At 41.3% G+C, this 20398-nt stretch overlaps 1 protein-coding gene across 1 annotated transcript in view; it reads right to left on the minus strand.

Moving 5' to 3' along the window:
- The window catches only part of map1aa (microtubule-associated protein 1Aa), a 68868-nt gene that overhangs the window by 4240 nt on the left and 44230 nt on the right, over positions 1-20398 (minus strand). Inside the window, exons 3-6 of the mRNA XM_022665171.2 lie at positions 9104-9186; positions 8166-8306; positions 957-8022; positions 413-645 (exon numbers count right to left, since the gene is read on the minus strand). Coding sequence (XP_022520892.2) covers positions 413-645; positions 957-8022; positions 8166-8306; positions 9104-9186 — 7523 coding nt within the window. The remainder of the gene's footprint in view (positions 1-412; positions 646-956; positions 8023-8165; positions 8307-9103; positions 9187-20398) is intronic.

Raw genomic sequence — 20398 nt, forward strand, 5'->3', positions numbered from 1 at the left:
ACACAGAACAGATTTTACATATTTAGGGTGTTTTTACATCTGAAAATCTAGAACAGAGATCACACCAAGATTGCTGTGTGTTATTCTGTACACTTAGTTTTGGTTTCTGGCTGCAATTTACTAAGCAGGATACAGAGCTTTACCACAACCTGTCATCATTAGTTGGTTTGTAGAATGCTGTGCCGAAGTGCCAAAATTCTATTTTGTGCCAAATTCTATTTCTCTGTCAGAGTTTGGCTCCCTTTGAATGAAGGTAAAAAACACATTTCCCTGTTTTAGATTAGTGAAATTAGATCTGCAACTATATTACAATCATATCATGGCAAAAAAAGCTGTTACTGGTGCAACATTAACTGCATGCTGTTATTCTAACCTCTAAAGAAGGAGCAAGGTATGTTGTGAGATGCTGTACCTGCAGATTAGACCCCCACTGTGCTTTTCCCTCCAGCAGTGCGTCCAGGACCACACGGCTGGGCTCGCCGTTACTGGAGTCATTTCCACTCACTACATAATAGGCCGAGCGCACGCGCTTGAAGAACTCCTGGTCTACATTTTTAGCACTGCAGTGGTTTGGAATGTAGGCCAGGTCCACGTAGATCAGAGGACCAGCGGGTGCAGAGGAACTGGATTTTGCAGAGTTAGAAACTGTTGGGAAAAAGGTGCTTTATTCAAATTCACTGCAGCTCTACATATTCATATATACATTAAACACACAGTTGACCTACTAATAAGAATATGCTCTAACTGTGGCAACTGTCATGATGATTGTGCTTAAGATGCATTTTCTTGTTTTATCAGCTTTAACTCACCAAATATCTAAGTATTAAAACTACAAATAAACCCAAACATATGTGACAATAAATGTAGTTGACATAATTCCAGTGACAAGGTGGTACTTGTATGCTATATTCAATAAATCAATAAAGGTCGAGAAAAAAGAATATCCAAACACATACCTGACGTATTTTTAATTCCATTGACGTGTCCCCTGCCAGTGTTGTGACTTGACCTAGACACATCGTCCTCAATGTCCTTCTTCTTTAAAGAGGTGGTGCGAGGGGACGAGTCCTTGGATGGGGATCTTTTACGTCTGGCATCAGCCTTCCTAGCTGGAGACTTTGACTTGGATTTACGTAGGCCCTTCATCTTAGGATCTTTCTTGAGAGGTTTATCAGTCAGGCTGGAGAGTGCCTCTGGGTCTACCATACACACATCAGGATGAGGGGGGTAAGGGGCAGGATCCATCATGGGTGAGGGCAGTGGATCATGATTTTTTTCTGAAGACCTGGAGGAGTAATGTTTGCCACCGTAGGCTCCGGACGACTTATCGACAGGGAGGTAATCTGCGTCCTCGTCAGATTCTGCATTTCCTTCGGCTGTGATGGAGGGACACTCTTCGGTTCCTGGTGGAATGTCAGAATCTGTCTGAGAGGGCAGTGATTCGCTGACAGAGGTCGGGGGCGTGTCGTCTCCAGCTAGGCCAACACCTGCAGCCATGGCTCCAGAGAGGTGCTGCGACTCACTGTCCTCCTTGTGAGAATGATGTTGAGGCTGGTTGTGGTATCTTGTCTTGCCTGATGGCTGCTGCTGATCAACATCCTGGCTTCTCTCTTCCTCATCCTCCTCGTCACTGGAAAGCTGGCACAGGCTTGGGTTGATGAACGATGGGGATGTGTCTCCTTTCCTCTGCTTGTACTCAGAGGATGAGTAGCCTGGGGAAGCTGATGAGGAGAAGGGGCTTGCACCCATGAAAATGTCAGGAGGATGATCTGAGTCATCTTGCCTGCCTTGGTCTTCTTTGTAGTAGGAGGACTGGAACGACTGATCTGCAGATGCGAGTGAAAGAGGACGAGGTGGGTGCTCAGGTTCCACCTCCTCTTCCTCTTCATACTCGTCCTCATGGCGATAGTGGGGAGGTGAAGCACCTGGATAGATGCCTCTTTGCTGCTGCATTTCCCATTCGAATGGGCTTCTAACTTTGCAGGATTCAAAGGGTTCCTCGCTCTTCAGTTCAGATTTAGAAAGGCTTGATGGTACCTTGCTGACTCCACTGAAAGGGTCTGGTGGTGCCATGCTGATTTCTGCAGGACCGTTTGCAGTGTCTGGCTTTGTAGGCTGAGGAACTGGAGAAGTATATGTAAGCACATCTGGAAGAGTGCCAACCTTACTAGCAGAGGAAACCATTGGTAGTTGTTCTGTCAACGAAAAGGGACTTTCCATCTTGTCTGATTTGGCCATGAACGGCGATCTTACATACTGTAGCTTATCCTGTTCTGTTTCGCACATGTAGTCCTCCTCCTCTTCACTGCTCTCAGTGTCTTGATAGTACTGCTTCTCTGTGATATCAGCATGAGCAGTTAAGGAAGCACCAAACAGTCCTGACGGCATAGAGTCCTTCTCAGAGGCCTGAGGCAGGGGATTGTAAGGTCCGGTAGCACCATATTCAGCCTGCAAATTCATCTCGTCACTCCATTCTGGCTTGTAAAAGCAAGCGCCCTGAGGAGCCTTGTCCACAGCATCACCGGCAGAGCTGACATGTTCTTCCCTCTTATTATCATCTACAGAGGGGACTGAGTGCTGAGGGAAGGGCTTGATTTCCTCAAAAGGCGACAGTGGAGAAAACCTTGCAAGGCTTGAGGTGGACTCAGCTGTGGTGGTGGCTGGAGTGAGCTTCTCAGAAACCTCTAAATACTCATCTTTAACCAGACCTCCAGAACTGGAGATAGGAGAATCTATCACAAGAGAATGCTCATCTCTGAATAAGGAATATTCATATCCAGCACTGGCGGGGGTCTCCAGCTCATCTCCAAACTGGCGGCTGGTGGAGAGAGAGGCGGATGCAGAGGAAGAGTGGCTGTAGGAGGAGGAAGAGGAGTAGGCCGTGGCTGTTGCAGTTGCATAATTGAAACCTGGTGAAACCGAATCTCCAGGCTTTTTGCCTAAAACCTCTGGGTTTTTTTGTTTTTCAAATTCAAGAACTTTATCTTCACTTGATTTTGTGGAGAAAGGCAAGTAAGACTGATCATAGCTGCTGTCTTTCTTGGCCTTGTCTTCGCTGAACTTGGTGGATGGGAAAGAATCCTTCTCCTCGTCATAAGAATAATCATATCCAGAAGAGTATTCTGTCATACGGCTGCCAGAAGCCTCAGCAGGGCTTTTATGGCTCACAGTGGGCTCAAAAGAAGCAGGGGCTGGGGGTTTGCCATAACTGTCCAAGGTATGGCCATAGTCTTGTAAAGTGTCTTTATTTTCCTCCTTAAAATCAGGAGGCATTTTGGAGGCTGCTGCACCACCAAATTGGCTGAATTCTTTTTCAGATTTGTCTTTGGCACCCTTCTCCTGGTCACTGTCGCTGACTCGTCGTGCATACATTTCATCATCATCCTCTTCCTCATCCTCATCTTCTTCCTCTTCTTCTTCCTCATCTTCATCATCATCCTCTCCATGAGCTAGCATCTTCATGTCTTTTGCAACTGCTCCTTTTACATCAATCAAAGACTGAGCTACTGCAGGACTTGAGCTACTTTTTGCAGAGTAGCCAGAAGCAGTGAGGTTGTCTAGATAATCGGTTGGTGGTGCGGCAATGACCTCTCTCTTTTCACAGACACTAGGTTTATCAAATTGAATAGAAAAGGGATCTCTTTCTGGCGAGAAAGATTGTGAAGGTTTTTCAGGTGTCTCCTGTTCAACCTTAGACAAGCTCTTTGTAGTTGTTTCTTCTGAAATGTGACTTACAGAAGATGAGTTATGTGTAGTAGATGATAAAGACAATTCCTTTAGAGGAGATTCTTCAAAATCTGACATCTCTTTAGTTTCCTTTAAACTGCTACTATGTTCAGTACCTTTTAGGTCAGATTCCTTCTCAGTGTTATCATTCTCTTCAAATTTGTCCATAAACTCCTTTGGTAAATTGGGTGAGTATGAACTATCCACAGAACTGGATTTACTGTCATATACCTCAGAATATGTAAAACTCTTTCCTACATAGGGTGTGTCTTGCCTTACTTCCCGTGCATACTCATCTCTAGGGCCCTTCTCATGTTCAGGAAAAGAATACAAGTTGAAGTGTACACTTTTATCACTGTCTTTGGAGGTCGCTGTTGTGTCATCCTGCTCTGAGAATGACACGTCTTTCTTGCCTTGGCCTACTGACACTGAATCTAACGTAGCCTGAGGCCCTTTTACACTCGAGTAAGTGCAATCTTCAGTTTCACTATCATCTTCCTCTTCCACAAAACCAACCATCTGGGGCTTGCGTTCTTTTTCCAACTGGGTCACGACTTTTGGTTTATGCTCCTTATCTGCTTCCTCTTTCTCCTTCCCAATCAGCTTCTCCTCTTTTAGGAACTGTGGCTCACAAATGTATTCCTCATCAAGGAAAGTGCTTTCCCTTTCTTCTTTGTATTTCGTTTTGCTGCAGGATTTAAAGTCTTCCCTCTTGTAATCATATTCCTCCTCCTCCTCTTCCTCTTCTTCGTCTTCTTCCCCTGAATCATCAAATGTTGCTCTTGTGCTAGAGAAGCCCTTATTGAAAGGGTCACCTTCATCCTCCAGTATTTTCACAGAGGTCGTCTTTCTATCTGCATCAGTTAATGGTACTGTTGTGTGTTTTGTTGTCATTTGAATTTCATAGGTATCTTTGTCCTGTTTGTCCTCTTTCTCCAAAATCATGGACTTCTGTGCCTTCTCCTCAGTAGGAGAATAGCCGCTGCTGGTAGGACCCGACTGTGTAGGTGAGGCCATTCTCATTGTGCTATCATCTGGACTTAGACATCTTTCCTCTGGATCTGAGGTACCACTTATTTCTGGCGTACTGGAGAGGACACCAGGGTAGGGTAAAGAAGATAGAGGTTTCTCAGCTTCTTTCTCAACTTTCGAGTCAGTTTTTGTGGGCTCATCCTGAGGAAGAGTAGACATCTTTTCATCTTTTACTTGCAAGACAGGAGACAGCACAGGTGAAGGTACTGAAATTGGAGGTCCCATTGTAGAGGGGGACTTATCAAAAGCTTGCTCCTGCAAGTCTTGCAGTGCAGCAGATGCATAGCCTTCGTGCAGTTTACCAAGAGGCATGTCGACATTAGGCGTCTGGTCTTCATCTTCTTCCTCGTCTTCTTCGTCCTCTTCATGTGCCTGAGAAATGGGCTTTCCGGAAGTTTCCACCTCTGGAACAATGGGCTGGTACTCTTCGGATGGAGGTGATTTAAAGCACTTGTCTTCCTCTAAAGATGATGTAGGTGAGATTGTGCCAGCTGAGTGTAAATACTCCTTTCCTTCTGTGCGACTGGATGACGGTATACTGTTTACAGTGTCCAGAAGTAAAGAGCTTTTCCCGGCATCCTCAGTTGGAGGAGCTGTCACAGACGCAATAGACTGATCCTCAGTGACGGATGTTGCGAAAGAGGATAATTTATCATATTCAGTAATGGAAGTGGCTGAGGAGATGTGCTCCTCTTCAGCCAATGGTGCCGCAATTATATTAGAGGCATAAGCTGATAAAACTGGCTCTTGGCCCAAGCTGCTTCCCTTTGCCGTAAAATCAGATCCAAAAGAAATTGTTGGGGGCTTCATCTCTTTTACACCGTGGATGGTGTCAAAAGAACCAGGCTCATCAGGAACAGAAATGTCGTAGGAGCCGACATCATAACGGAGTTGAGGGATCCTGTCTTCCGTGTCTTCATGGATCTCCTCGTCAGAAATGGTCTGTTCAGTCTCGGAATATCCGGGAATGGTCTCATCCTGGATGAAAGAGATGTGTTCGGCTGCACCAGAAGGTTTGACTGTTTTACATTCACTGTGTTTGACATCCCAGTCCTTGTCAATCTTGTCTTTCTTTGCCTCCTCAGATTTGTGTTTTAGCTCGTCCTCACGAACGATATCCTCTGCCTCCTCCAGCTCGGCTTTCTCAATGACATCCTCTTCCTCCTCACTGTCGCTCTTTCTCGTTTTCTTTTCGAAATACTCTTCTTTCTCCTTAATCTCCTGCCATTTCTTCTCATCTGGCTTTGCTGAAACATCTAAAATTTTGGCTGGTGTGGTTTCAGTGTTGTAGTCCTCCTCGTAATCATCTTCTGTTCCAGCACCTTCATCCTCAAATTTCTCTGCGGTCTTAATTGGTGATTTACTCGTCTGTGCTCCAAATGGTAGCTTTTCTTCATGAGGTGATTCAGCCTCCACATCAGTAGTGGTGATTCCTTCATCAGGGGAGTCAATGTGAGCATCTTTAGTGACAGGAAGTGTTGTAGATTGAAGATTTGTAGATTGTAGAAGTGTCGGGAGAACTTTGCTCTCAGAAAGCTCTTCTTGTTTTAGCGCTTCAAAATCCTTGGTAAGATCTTCTGGTGAAGAAACCAGGGACCTGTCATTTTCCTGCTTCTCTTTTGAAACCTGTTTAGCAGCAGGTCTGTTCTCTTGCTCTTTGACTGCCTTTGTTTTCTCAGTCTTAGGCTTTACTTGAACCTTTGCTTTGTTCAGGGTCTTCCTGACCTCAGGAGTGAAGGGCTTTAAATCAGGTTTGGTGATTTTCCTCAACTCTGTCTTCTTTTCATCCTTTAATTTGGCTTCTTTGTTGTCATCTTTCTTAGCAGATTCCTGCTTCTTTACTTCCTTCTTTTCTCTTTTAACCTCTTTCTTTTCTTTATCTTTCTTTTCTTCCATTTTGGATGCCTTATCTTTGTCATGTTTCTTGGGTGACTTTTCTCTCAATAGTTTCTTTTTTTCTAACTTCACAGTATCTTTTGTGTCCGTATGGGCTTTCACAGGTTTGGGAGTTTTTACACTCTCCTTCAGTTTTCGGGGCTTCTTTTCCACTTTATTCTCCTTTACTGAGTTACTCTTTGATTCAATGTCTTCGTTTGCCTCTTTTTTACTTGCTTTAGTGGTGGCATGCATCTTGGGTGAGGATTTAAGGCTTTCCTTGCTATCAGTGCGTGGCTTCAGCTTAGTTTGTTTAATGATTGGAGGGGGAGCTCCAGACGATATGTCTTTTTGAGTCGCCACCGGATAACGCAAAAAGTCAAGATGCCTCAGCTTTTCAAGGCCCTCAAAAATTTTGTTCTGTGGTGCATTTCCAGGAAACAGGACCCTCACTATCTTTTCAGTAGGGCTGGCGGGAACCCAGACAACAAGAGCTGTTACTGATGTGAGGTATGGAACAGAAATTTCTCCTTCTTTTCCATTGGCTAAGGTGATGCCAGTCTTGGCCTTACTGTTGCCCGCCCACTTCTGCATAAAGAACTGCATTTCCTTACTGTCCTTGACAGGGTTTAGAATGTACATGTCTAACTTGCCGACTCCCAACTTGTGAAAAAGTGTGACCGGCTCAATGGTGTTGCTAACAACTCGATACAGAGGTTCTGGTCTGATCCCCAGTTTGCTGAGGTACTGCAAAGTCAGAGAGGCCTCCTCAATACTCCTCTTCACTTTCAGGGTTGGTTCTGATGTCTTTAGCTTGTCTGGAACATTGAAGAACACTACACCAAGCTCGGGTGAGATCAGGTTTTTCATCCATTCTCCATAGGCATTGGAGCCTTGGGACTGTTCCTCTTCTTGCTCTGCGATTTTCCTCTGCAACAGTCCATTAATCCCAGGGATATTGTCTGCTCCGATGTGGGTGAGGAGTACGGAATCTATCCGATCCAAGTGTCGCACCAGCTTCCAGAAGCAAGACTTTCGGTCTGAACCGCCATCGATCAGAATGTTGAAGCCGTTGACCGCAAACAGTGCTGAGTCTCCTCTGCCTCCAGGGAAAATGTAGCAGCATGGTTTAGACAGCTTCAGGAAGCCCCCAGAGGTGGGTGGCTCCAGCAGCTCAAATGGTGAAGGAACGTCCACCGTCTCCGAGACATACTCCGTAAACTCTGCCACTCCCTCCATCTCAGGCAGGACAGGCTCAGGGTTCAGTCGTATGTCTAACAGGTACTGCTCCTGGTTGAGCTCCAGGGAGCTCCAGGCCCCCTCTGCTGGACAGCACACAGTCAGACACGCCTGCTCTGCAGGACCTGACTGTCTCAGGAAGTTTTTAACCTACAAAAAGAAAAACAAATGAATCAAAGTCTTATTAGTGTGCAAAATCATTCGTCTTCTAATTACACAATATACAGATTAATTATTATTTAAATAAAGGATCAACAAGGCTGCAGTGTTGTGTAAATACAGCATACACTTACTCTTTGGCTTGTGATGATATCAGAGAAGCTCTTCCAGTTAAATACGCCCTTTTGTAGGATGATGTCACCACCTTGTTCAGTGCTTTGACCACTCAGAATCAGTAGCTTGTGTTTGGCTGAGTCACAGAGTAGTGTTCTGATCTGTTACAGAGAGAAATAAATGCTAGTATTTTTGGCACTGCTTTTTAGCATTAGAGTCTCATTAAGCACATGCAGTTAGAAATGGCTTCCTGTTAACTATTACTGGAGTAAGAACTTTTCCACTGCATGATACCTACACAACTGGACTCTATTGTAATCTGCTTTTTGCACATTTTAGGAACCTGGTACCTTGAACCTGGTACTTTTTAGCACCTGCTTGCTTGTGGTCTGTTTCAAGGCATTTGGGGGCCCCAACAGTTCATAAATGTGCACAGTAATTTTAGTTGCTATTACTTAATTTTTTTCTGAGATTTATAAGGATTTATATTTATGTTTAGAACACAGATTTCCTACTTGTAGCTAAACAGAGCAGATATATACGCATTCTGCTGTTTGAGAATTTAACATTGCATTTTTGGAAGTTTAAAAATTAAAAGAGAAAAGCACTTGACTGAACATAAAGCACAGTTCCACTGCACTCTCGCACCTCTTCTCCGGCTGTGCTGTCTATCAGTTCTTAAATACAACTCCCAGTAAAAACAGCGGTAAAATACAAAGATTTAGGTTTAGGTTTTAGGTTTATCCATTCTAGTGATGAATACAGTAAACAGTTGGTGTGCATGGATACTGCTGAACATGTTCCAGTCTGGTTACTTAAACAATAGTTAAGTTATGTTTTAACTGGAGGGGGGCAAACACTTTTTCACACAGGTACATGTATGTTTGGATCTTTTCTCCCTTAATAATAAAAAACATTAAGATATTGAAAGGCTAAATGTATAATCCAGTACAATTACCTCTATAGCAATGTTGTCCGCAGATGGATTCACCAGAACGACTGTCTCCAGGACATCACTCTTGTATTGCAGAAGTCTCTGTCCTGTAGAGTGAAAAACATGCAGTTAAAGAATAAAAAACAGAAGCAATTAGACATAATGTAGGCCTAAGCTTTTATACTGTACTGGAACTTGTTAACCATAACATTAATTAGATTATGAAAAACATCAAAGCACAATTCCTCTGCACTCTCGTGCCTCTTCGCTGGTTGCGCTGTCCAACAGTGCTTTAATACAATTCCCAGTGAAACAAGCAGTGAAATGCCCAGATTTAGGTTTAGGTTTATTCATTAAAGACAGTGAACAGTGAATAGATACTGCTGAACATGTTCCAGTCTGGTTTTATGCTACTATCAGCAAATAATGGGAGGGTCCGCTTGAGGGTCCTGATAACAGTGTTGAATTAAATGATCTCTTACACAGTTTGTCGTTGCATTCAGTTCATGACCAGTCATTGTCTGGGGACCCCAGGACAGCACCTCCTTAATTCTACACTAATTGTCAATCTTATCATCTCCACTGATCATACAAAACACTGTATACTTTATTATTATCCTCATTTCACCCTGTTCTTCAATATTCAAAACCCCACAAGAAAGAAAACCACCACAGATCAGCTCTTATTATTAATAATAATAATAATAATAATAATAATAATAATGCTGCTGGAGTTTTTAAACACTGTGTTTAATCTCTCACTGTCCTCCACTCTGTTACACACTCCTACCTACAGCTGAAACACCTTGTAGATAAAGTAAAGTCAGAGACAGAATATCTGAATCTGTTGCTGCACAGTTTACAGTGTTGGTCATCCTTTAGTCCTTCATCAGTTGGCCCAGGACACTGCGCACCGGGTGCCGTCTACAGGGTGCTTGTTGGCTGAATATTTCTATTAGTGGGTTATTCCCAGACACCGATGTGTTTAAAAACTCCAGCAGTACTGCTTTATCTGATACACTAGAAACACAACACACACTAACACCTCACACACCACCGGCGTGCTAATCAGTGCTAATCACTGCAGTGCTGAGAATAATGATCCATCACCCAAATAATAATAATAATAATAATAATAATAATAATAATAATAATAATAATAATAGTACTAGCTGATCTGTGGTGGTTTTCTCTCTTGTGGGGTTCTGAGTATTGAAGAACAGGGTAAAAGGAGGATAATAATAAAGTATACAGAGAAACAGTTACAGACCTACAGTCTACTGTAATTATTATAAAACTACAAAGTGCTGATAACATGAGTGTTTAATGAGTGTAGTGTGGAATCGAGGAGATGGTGTGAATGTTTTTGGTGAATGTGATTTTTTTTATTGCACTGCCGATGTGCAAGACCCCACTAATCTCAGGGAAGCAGCCTGTTAAATTCCATGCAACCAAAACAATGTTGCAAAGCTCCTGCATGCAAATCTGTTGGCTGTTGCCATGGATACAGAGAGAGAGCAAGCGAGCGCCGACAGACGCGTTACACTGACCCAGTCTTGGAGCTGTGCGTCGCATTGCAGCATTTCTGCGAGAGGGAGGGAAGAACAAGCCCCTCCCCTCTGCTGCATATGAAAATGCATGGCGCTGCAGGAGAAAGCTCGGCTGCACCACGCTGAGACATCCAGGTGCTACATCATGCTTTATTAAACCTTAACCTCTGATTGGCCAAGTGAAGCTTCAGATACAGAGCAGCCCTGTCCACAGGGTGTGGGTAATTTCCACTGCAGTCAGGAGGGGCGAGGGCACGGGGCTTTAAATAACACACACATGATGTGCCGGGGCTGTTCACACTCTCCTGCAGCTTAACACACGTGTGTGTGTGTGTGTGTCTGATGAGCTTGTAAAATCTCACATAATTAGCATTTTAAGGTTGGGATGTTGCTGGGTAGAACACAAAGGTGTCGGGTGGGGCGAAAGAACAGAAAAAGGTGTGAAGAGTGAAAAGGCAAAAAAAAAAAAGAAACACAATACAAGAACATTTTACACAGGTTTAAAACAGCTAATCTCAAATTTCTAAACACTTACAGAGCTGGAAAAATCAGGGATGATTCTGGAAGCTCAGTATATATCAGTGTGTCTCCACCTCACCATACCTCACTGTTCACATAAATAGAATTATTACATTTATAGTAAAAATCTACCAAAAGTATTGTATGTTTTAGTGCTGCACAATATTGGGAAAACTGGAATTGCAATATTTCATTGTTCTACAGTATATTGCCAATTCCAGCAACATCAGCAGCGTCAGCATCAGCAGTCCGTCATGTCATGATGACAATAATGCAATCTGTGTATCAACAGTGTGATTTTTCTTTGTATCAAACAGCAAAAAGGTTTTTAAAATATTGCACAAGTAAACATTGTGGTATTGACACTTAATTATATACTTTGCAGTATATATATATATATATATATATATATATATATATATATATTGTAAAATGAAAAAATGTACTGATATCTTTATTCACTACTGTTATTTTGTAATTATTGTTGCATTTATTTTACTGTAATTCTGTTATTTTTTTATGTTCACCATGTCCAGGTCATTTACTGTGTATTCCAGTTCTGAGTATGAAAGTCACTGTTCCACAGTTATCCAGCACAATTTAGCGCTCTATTCAAAATACAGTACAAAGGACAGAGTCTCTAAAGTATTCCAACAGATAAGCACTTAATTACATCATTTCTCTTTACTGCTATTCCCAAAAGAGCTGCAGCCCTGAGGGAAGACTGACTCTATAAGATTTCAACAATAATCTAGAATAAGTGGTCTTTAACTCTTACTTTAAAGAGTTTTTAGGTTAAATATTAAGTTTGCAATCAAAAAATATAAATATCTATATTTGTTTTTACATAATATGAATGTGTTCATTGCTCTTTACATTGTATACACATTTTACAATAAATGCACCAGCAGAAACACTCCATGTACAACTTTAAAATAGGATTACCTTTATAACAGGTTTATTAATGGTATTAATTAAAATAAATGAGTAAAAACTCTCATATTATTATCTGTTACAATCATGAAGAATGAAGGCTACCATGCTGAAAATGCCTGTAAATAATAATAATTAATAATTTATTTTAAAGATTAAGGCCATTAACACATATGCTAATAAGACAGCTGACTTACATTTTGTTATTCTGATATATATATATATATATATATATATATATATATATATATATATTCTAATATGTACATATTAGAAAAGACAAGGATTAACACCATATTTGGCAAAAAGTCAATGATGATTTAAGATGTAATGATATTAATAATGCAATCTGTGCATCAATGATTGGAGTAACATGAGGGGTATTGGGTAGATATCATCTGTAATCTGGTACAAATTATTATGTAAAATATGATATAAAATATAAATAAAAAAAGAAAACAGAAAAACTTTAGAAATGTAATTTGACATCAACTGTGTATCATTGTGATGATGATGATGCTGAATCAATATATTGTGCATACAGCACAGGCCAAAAGTTTGGACACACCTTTTTATTTAATGAGTTTTTTTACTGACTATTTACATTGTAGATTCTCACTGAAGCATCAAAACTATGAATGAACACATGTGGAGTTTTATGTACTTAACAAAAAATGATCTGAACCTCCACAGTCACCGGACCTGAACCCAATCCAGATGGTTTGGGGTGAGCTGGAGCACAGAGTGAAGAAGACAAAGAGCCAACAAGTGCTAATAAACACCTCTGGGAACTCCTTCCTTCAAGACTGTTGGAAAACTTTTCATTTCAGGTGGCCACCTCTTGAAGCTCATTGAGAGAATGATACCAAGAGTGTGCAAAGCAGTAATCAGAGCAAAGGGGGGCTATTTTGAAGAAACTAGAATATATTTTTTTTCTTTTTAGTTATTTCACCTTTTTTTGTTAAGTACATAAAACTCCACATGTGTTCATTTATAGTTTTGATGCTTCAGTGAGAATCTACAACGCACTGAAAAAGAGAAGGTGTGTCCAAAGAACAGTACTGAATGCAAAGGTGTCTGTGCTGAGTGCAGCATGACCTTCACACATGCGCTGGAGGACAGGGGAGACGGGATAATGGTGTAAGAGGTGAAATAGGACAGCACTGTCCCTAGTGACGCTGATCATTCAGACTGAGGCCTGAGGACACTCAAAGTCACCTTTAAACAGGACAGGAAATCATACCGCCTTAAATAACGCACTGAAATGATTTAGAGGAGAATAACAAAACCAGTAATGATGCTGACTGATCTAAATCAAGTATGATTACAGATGTGCAGAAATGGGAACTATCGGCTGATATTTGATAAATTTACAGCTTGCACAAGTCCAAATTGTGATAACGATTCTGAAACGATATATTGTGCAGCTCCACCACATAATATATATATATATATATATTTCTGGTTAGGACCATGTGATCATCAGACTGAGATTTGTAAAATTACAGTAATTCACTGTGCAAAAGGATCACAGAATATTACTGAACCTCATAATCAAGCTTTACCATAATATTCTGCTGTTTATGCAACATTAATGCAATAAATGCATTCATCAATAATATACTAATTTAAAATATCTGTCAAATATAAACATATGAATTCAATCTTTTAATATTTTCAATGTTTTTTTTTAAATAAATATTAGATTCTAAAAAACTAAGTTTCTCCTAATAATGGATGTTAAAACGAGCTGTTGTTTATGAAAGCACAGTGACCCACTTTACATTCCTCAGCAGAGTAAACAAGCACTGCACGGTTCAGCTGTTTCCCTACACACACCAATATATCACACACACTACTGTAAATATATCTCACACACTACTGTAAATATATCACACACACTACTGTAAATATATCTAACACACTACTGTAAATATATCACACACACTACTGTACATATACCACACACTACTGTAAATATATCACACACACTACTGTACATATACCACACACTACTGTAAATATATCACACACACTACTGTACATATACCACACACTACTGTAAATATATCACACACACTACTGTAAATATATCTCACACACTACTGTAAATATATCACACACACTACTGTACATATACCACACACTACTGTAAATATATCACACACACTACTGTAAATATATCTCACACACTACTGTAAATATATCACACACACTACTGTACATATACCACACACTACTGTAAATATATCACACACACTACTGTAAATATATCTCACACACTACTGTAAATATATCACACACACTACTGTACATATACCACACACTACTGTAAATATATAACACACACTACTGTACATATACCACACACTACTGTAAATATATCTCACACACTACTGTACATATACCACACACTACTGTAAATATATCTCACACACTACTGTAAATATATCACACACACTACTGTAAATATATCACACACACACTACTGTAAATATATCACACACACTACTGTAAATATATCACACACACTACTGTACATATCCCACACACTACTGTAAATATATCACACACACTACTGTACATATACCACACACTACTGTAAATATATCACACACACTACTGTAAATATATCACACACACACTACTGTAAATATATCACACACACTACTGTAAATATATCACACACACTACTGTACATATACCACACACTACTGTAAATATATCACACACACTACTGTACATATACCACACACTACTGTAAATATATCACACACACTACTGTAACACACAACTGTAAATATATCTCACACACTACTGTAAATATATCACACACACTACTGTAAATACATATACACTACTGTAAATATACCACACACAACTGTAAATATAGCACACACACTACTGTAAATATATCACACACTACTGTAAACATACCACACACAACTGTAAATATACCACACACAACTGTAAATATATCACACACACTACTGTAAATACATCTACACTACTGTTAATATACCATACACACTACTGTAAATATACCACACACAACTGTAAATATACCACACACACTACTGTAAATATATCACACAGTACACACACTTCACAAACTGTACACACACCTGACACACACTGTACACACACCTCACACACAGTACACACTAGGGATGGGGCCGATCCGATCCAGTATCGGTATCGGGTTCCGATATCAACCTAATTCACGTATCGGAAATTTCCGATCCACCCTGTTAAGATTCCGATCCACACATTCTGCTGAAAAGATTCCCCGCGCACGGTTCCTGGTATGCAGCTTTGCTACTGCAAGATGTGGAATGGATTTCCTAAACGGGTCATCTCAATGATCAGAGTAATGCACAAACACGCCTCCGTTCAAGAATTCCATGCCATAGTTTGCAACAAGCTAGCAGGCGTACGTTTAGCATATGGTCTCTTGCTGGGTAGTTAGTGCTAACACTCATTTCGTCTCAAGATGTCTGCTGTATGGAAATATTTTTTTACTTGATTCACCGCAAAGCCTTACAGCAACGTGTAATGTTTGCAAAGCTGTTGTACCCAGAGGTGGACGCTCCGTTGCGACATTCAATACTACGAACCTAATAAAACATCTGCAGAAGCACCACCCTAAAGAGCACGATGAGTTCTTAGCCATGAAGGGGCTGAAAGCACAGACTAGCCGTCAGGAGTCACTTCTGCAGTCATTCGAAAGACAAGGTAAACTCTCACCAGACAATGTGAAAGCTAAAGAGATCACTGAGAAGGTACTGAACTTCATTGTACTCGATGACCAGCCATTATCAGTTGTCGAAAATGAAGGCTTTTGCAGCCTGATGGAATACTTGCAGCCAAGATATAGTTTACCATCGAGGAGATATTTGTCAGAGACTGCGCTACCTGAACTTTACAACCGAGTGTCAACCAAGCTAGCCGACAAGTTAAAGGGAGTCCAAAATTTGAGCTTTACCACAGACATTTGGACGTCAGATGTCAGCCCGATGTCACTGATCAGTCTAACAGTGCACTGGATTGACCGCGACACATACGGGCTCTGTTGTGCCATGCTCCAAGTAAAAAAGTGCAGAGGCTCCCACAACCGTGCAACAATCGCAGCATCCATTACAGAGATGCTAAATCACTGGGGGATCCCACTAGAAAAGGTGCATGTAATTCTAAGGGACAACGCGAGTAACATGAAGGCTGCGATGCAAGACTTGTCAGTTTCTAACCTCGGCTGTTTTGCCCATTCGCTGCAGCTCGTTGTGAACGAGGGGCTAATATCACAACAAACAAACAGCAGAAAGATTGTTGCACACTTCAAGCATTCACAACTTGCACAGTCTCGCTTGGAAGACCTGCAGCGCGAAATGCAAGGTGCGGGAACAACGACGAGCCCTTCTCGCCTGGTTCAAGATGTGCAAACTAGATGGAATAGTTCCTTCTACATGATCAAGAGCATCCTGAAAGAGAAACGACCACTCTGTGCCTATGCTGCCGACCACAACTTACCAGCAACACTGTCAGCCAACGACTGGGCTTTGCTTGAAAAAACAGCGGCTGTACTGGAGCCCTTTGAGGAATTAACCAGGAAAATCAGCTCTGCGACCTCCACTGCAGCCGAAGTAATTCCAGCCGTCACAGTTTTACAACGCCTGCTCGCTGAGAACACAAGTACCGGCATCAAAACAATGAAAACTACGCTCCTCCAAGCTGTGAAACGGCGTTTCAGCAACATCGAAAGTGAGCCACTCTATGCTGTTGCCACTTTAGTGGACGCTCGATACAAGGACAGGTGAGGCATTTTTGTTGCAATTTAATCAAAATTAAATCCTCCTGAATCAATTGTTAACCTATTCCTAACATTTTAAAGCTTAGAATCTCTGCTTTTCAGTTATTTAGCCTATTTAGCAGTATCTCCTTTCAGAAAATAAACATTTAGGGCGAAATATGCCTAGTTTAATAAAGATATTATTAATAATTGTCATATTTGTGTTTATCGTACGTCCATATTTGATCGAATGCGGTCATGTTATACACCATTCGAACCGTCTGGCTGCTCCGTTTTACTGTAGGATGTACGGTTACTGAATTATAGCTAAAAGAGCGTGTCGGAGCGCTCCAATATTTCATTTTATATATCTGAAAATAAAAAAATAAAATAGAAAATCTGAAAAGCGCCTAAACATTTTCCTGTTTTTTTATCATATTTTGGCCATTACATGTTCAATTGAATAATTAAAGTGCTTTAAATGAATTGTGTAAAGGCTTCTAATTAATATTAATTCATAGAATTGACTCTGAATTATTTAATATTGGAGTGATAAGCCTTCAAATGTGAGTATGTAATTTCAGGCGGAAATTGGTCAAAATAGGCTTGGAGCTTAAGAGGTTAACTTAATGTAAACTAAAAGTAACTGGATAAGGGAGGGAGTGTGTGTGTGTTTAAATTCTGCCGAATTAATTGTTAACCTATTCCTAACTTTAATGTGAACATTTGTTTATGACATTAACTTCATGTAAACCAAAAGTAATTGGATAAGGGAAGTGTGTGTGTGTGCGGTGTGTGTGCCGGTTAGCTGTATAAATTGTACTCAATGTTTCTTCTTGTGTGTTTCAGATTCTTTACAAGTGGAGATGCTGCCAGGAGAGGGAAGGCTCTCCTGATTCAAGAGCTGGAGAAGGTGGAGCAAGCACTCACTGATGAAGCTGGGACAACGGTGGCTGAGCCAGCCAAGAAGATGGCTTGCATGGAAGCTGGGCCAAGCACTGGTGTTCCTCCAGGCACAACGAAAAGCAGCTTCAGCAGTCTATATGACAAAAGTTTGGAGGAGCATGATGAACCTGCAGGAGGTACCCAGGCTGACGTCACACAAATGCAGATGTTCTTAAAGGAACCAACTATAGGTGAGGCAGACAGCCCTTTTCAATACTGGGCAAACCACCATGCTCGGTTTCCCCTCCTTGCTGCAGTCGCCACAAAGTTCCTGAGTGCCCCTTCAACCAGTGTGGAAAGTGAAAGACTTTTCAGCACAGCATCCAATATCGTGGATGAAAAGAGAAATCGCCTGACAGCAGAGCGGGCAGAAATGCTAATCTTCCTCAAAAAGAACCTGCCGATGTTTAAGTGAAAGTGGTTGATCCTGGCCTCACTGTTATGTTATGTTATCTCAGATAGTGCTGCTGCACTTCATTTGTTTGTTTTGTTAAGATAATGTTTTACCCATTATGGGTTGCTGAGGTGAATAAATATTGAAGGCCAACTTGAAATCCTGCTTGAGTGTAGTTTGTTAACAGTAATGGTGATGATAATGTATGTCCTCATAAATGTAAGGGCTATTTTTTGAGGTTTAGTACAACTTCTACTTAAGTGCTTCCAGTTTCAATATACTATGGTCTATCATCAAGTGGCTGGTATAATTTCAAAGAACAAGAGTGTCACCAGAGGTATCGGAATAGTATCGGTATCGGCAGATATCCAAATGTAGTTATCGGATCGGATGTGAAAATATGTGTATCGGTGCATCCCTAGTACACACACTTCACACACTGCACACACACTGTACACACACCTCACATACTGTACACACACCTCACATACTGTACACACACCTCACACACAGTACACACACCTCACACGCTGTACACACTGCACACACACTGTACACACACCTCACACACTGCACACACACTGTACACACACCTCACATAGTGTACATACGCCTCACACGCTGTACACACACCTTACACACTGTACACACTGCACACACACTGTACACACACCTCACACACTGCACACACACTGTACACACACTGTACATACACCTCACACACTGTACACGCACTGTATACATACCTCACATACTGTACACACCTCACACACTGTACACACACCTTACACACTGTACACACCTCACACGCTGTACACACTGCACACACACTGTACACACAGTGTACATACACCTCACAAGCTGTACACGCACTGTACACACACCTTACACACTGTACACACCTCACACACTGTACACACACCTTACACACTGTACACACCTCACACACTGTACACACACCTTACACACTGTACACACCTCACACACTGTACACACACCTTACACACTGTACACACCTCACACACTGCACACATACTGTACACACACCTCACACGCTGTACACACACCTCACACGCTGTACACACACCTCAAATGCTGTACACACACCTCACATACTGTACACATACCTCACATGCTGTACACACACTTCACACACTGTACACACACCTCAAACGCTGTACACACTGTACACACACCTCACATACTGTACACATACCTCACATGCTGTACACACACCTGACACACACTGCACACACACCATAAACACACTGTACATGCACCTCACACACTGTACACACACTGTAGTGTACATACACCTCACATGCTGTACACACACCTCAAACACACTGTACACACACCTCACATACAGTACACACACCTTACACACTGTACATACACCTCACACACACTGTACACAAACCTCACATGCTGTACACACACCTTACACACACAATGCACACATATACACACTGGACCTGGTCTGGGATCACATCTGCTCTACTGCAGAACAGGGTATTTGTGATACACTATCTGCATGTGGCGTACGGCTGGGTGATATAAAATATTGTTTTTACTCATTAGTGAGAGAGAGGTTCAGATGTGTGATGTGAACACAAATCTTTTAAGGCAGTTAAACTCATTCCAGGATCAGAGCTATAGGGGTGCTGAACAACTACCTAACGACATTCAGATCAGACTCAACTTCTAGCGTACAGGTGACAGGTGGATACATTTCTTTTTTCATTTTTTAGATCTGTCACGTTTGGCAGTCTGAAGCCCAACATTAGCATGTGTCGCTGCCAACTCAGCTCTGCGCTGTACCTCAACTCCCTAATTCACTAATTTACCCCTATTTTGACTAAAGTTACTGCTTTATTACTCCACATGGTGGCACTAATAACATGAATAGGCTAAACCTGTAGTGAAGAATATTGATAATTAACTTCTGTGAAACTGACACCAATAAATGTATAGTTCCTAGTATTTGATTACTTAGTACTATGTTATCCTAATTAGTAAGACAGATGCCATGAAGTATTGTATTGTGATATATTGAGCATCACAGAATCACAGTATCATAATATCATCAAAATCATGGGCAATGAATCGTGATAATATTATATGAGATTTCCTGTGTTTCCCACTCCTAGGTAAGACTGTGGTCTGGAATTCCTCATGAATCAGTGATCAGA

This window comes from Astyanax mexicanus, chromosome 23 (assembly GCF_023375975.1).
Source record: "Astyanax mexicanus isolate ESR-SI-001 chromosome 23, AstMex3_surface, whole genome shotgun sequence".
NCBI lineage: Eukaryota > Metazoa > Chordata > Actinopteri > Characiformes > Acestrorhamphidae > Astyanax > Astyanax mexicanus.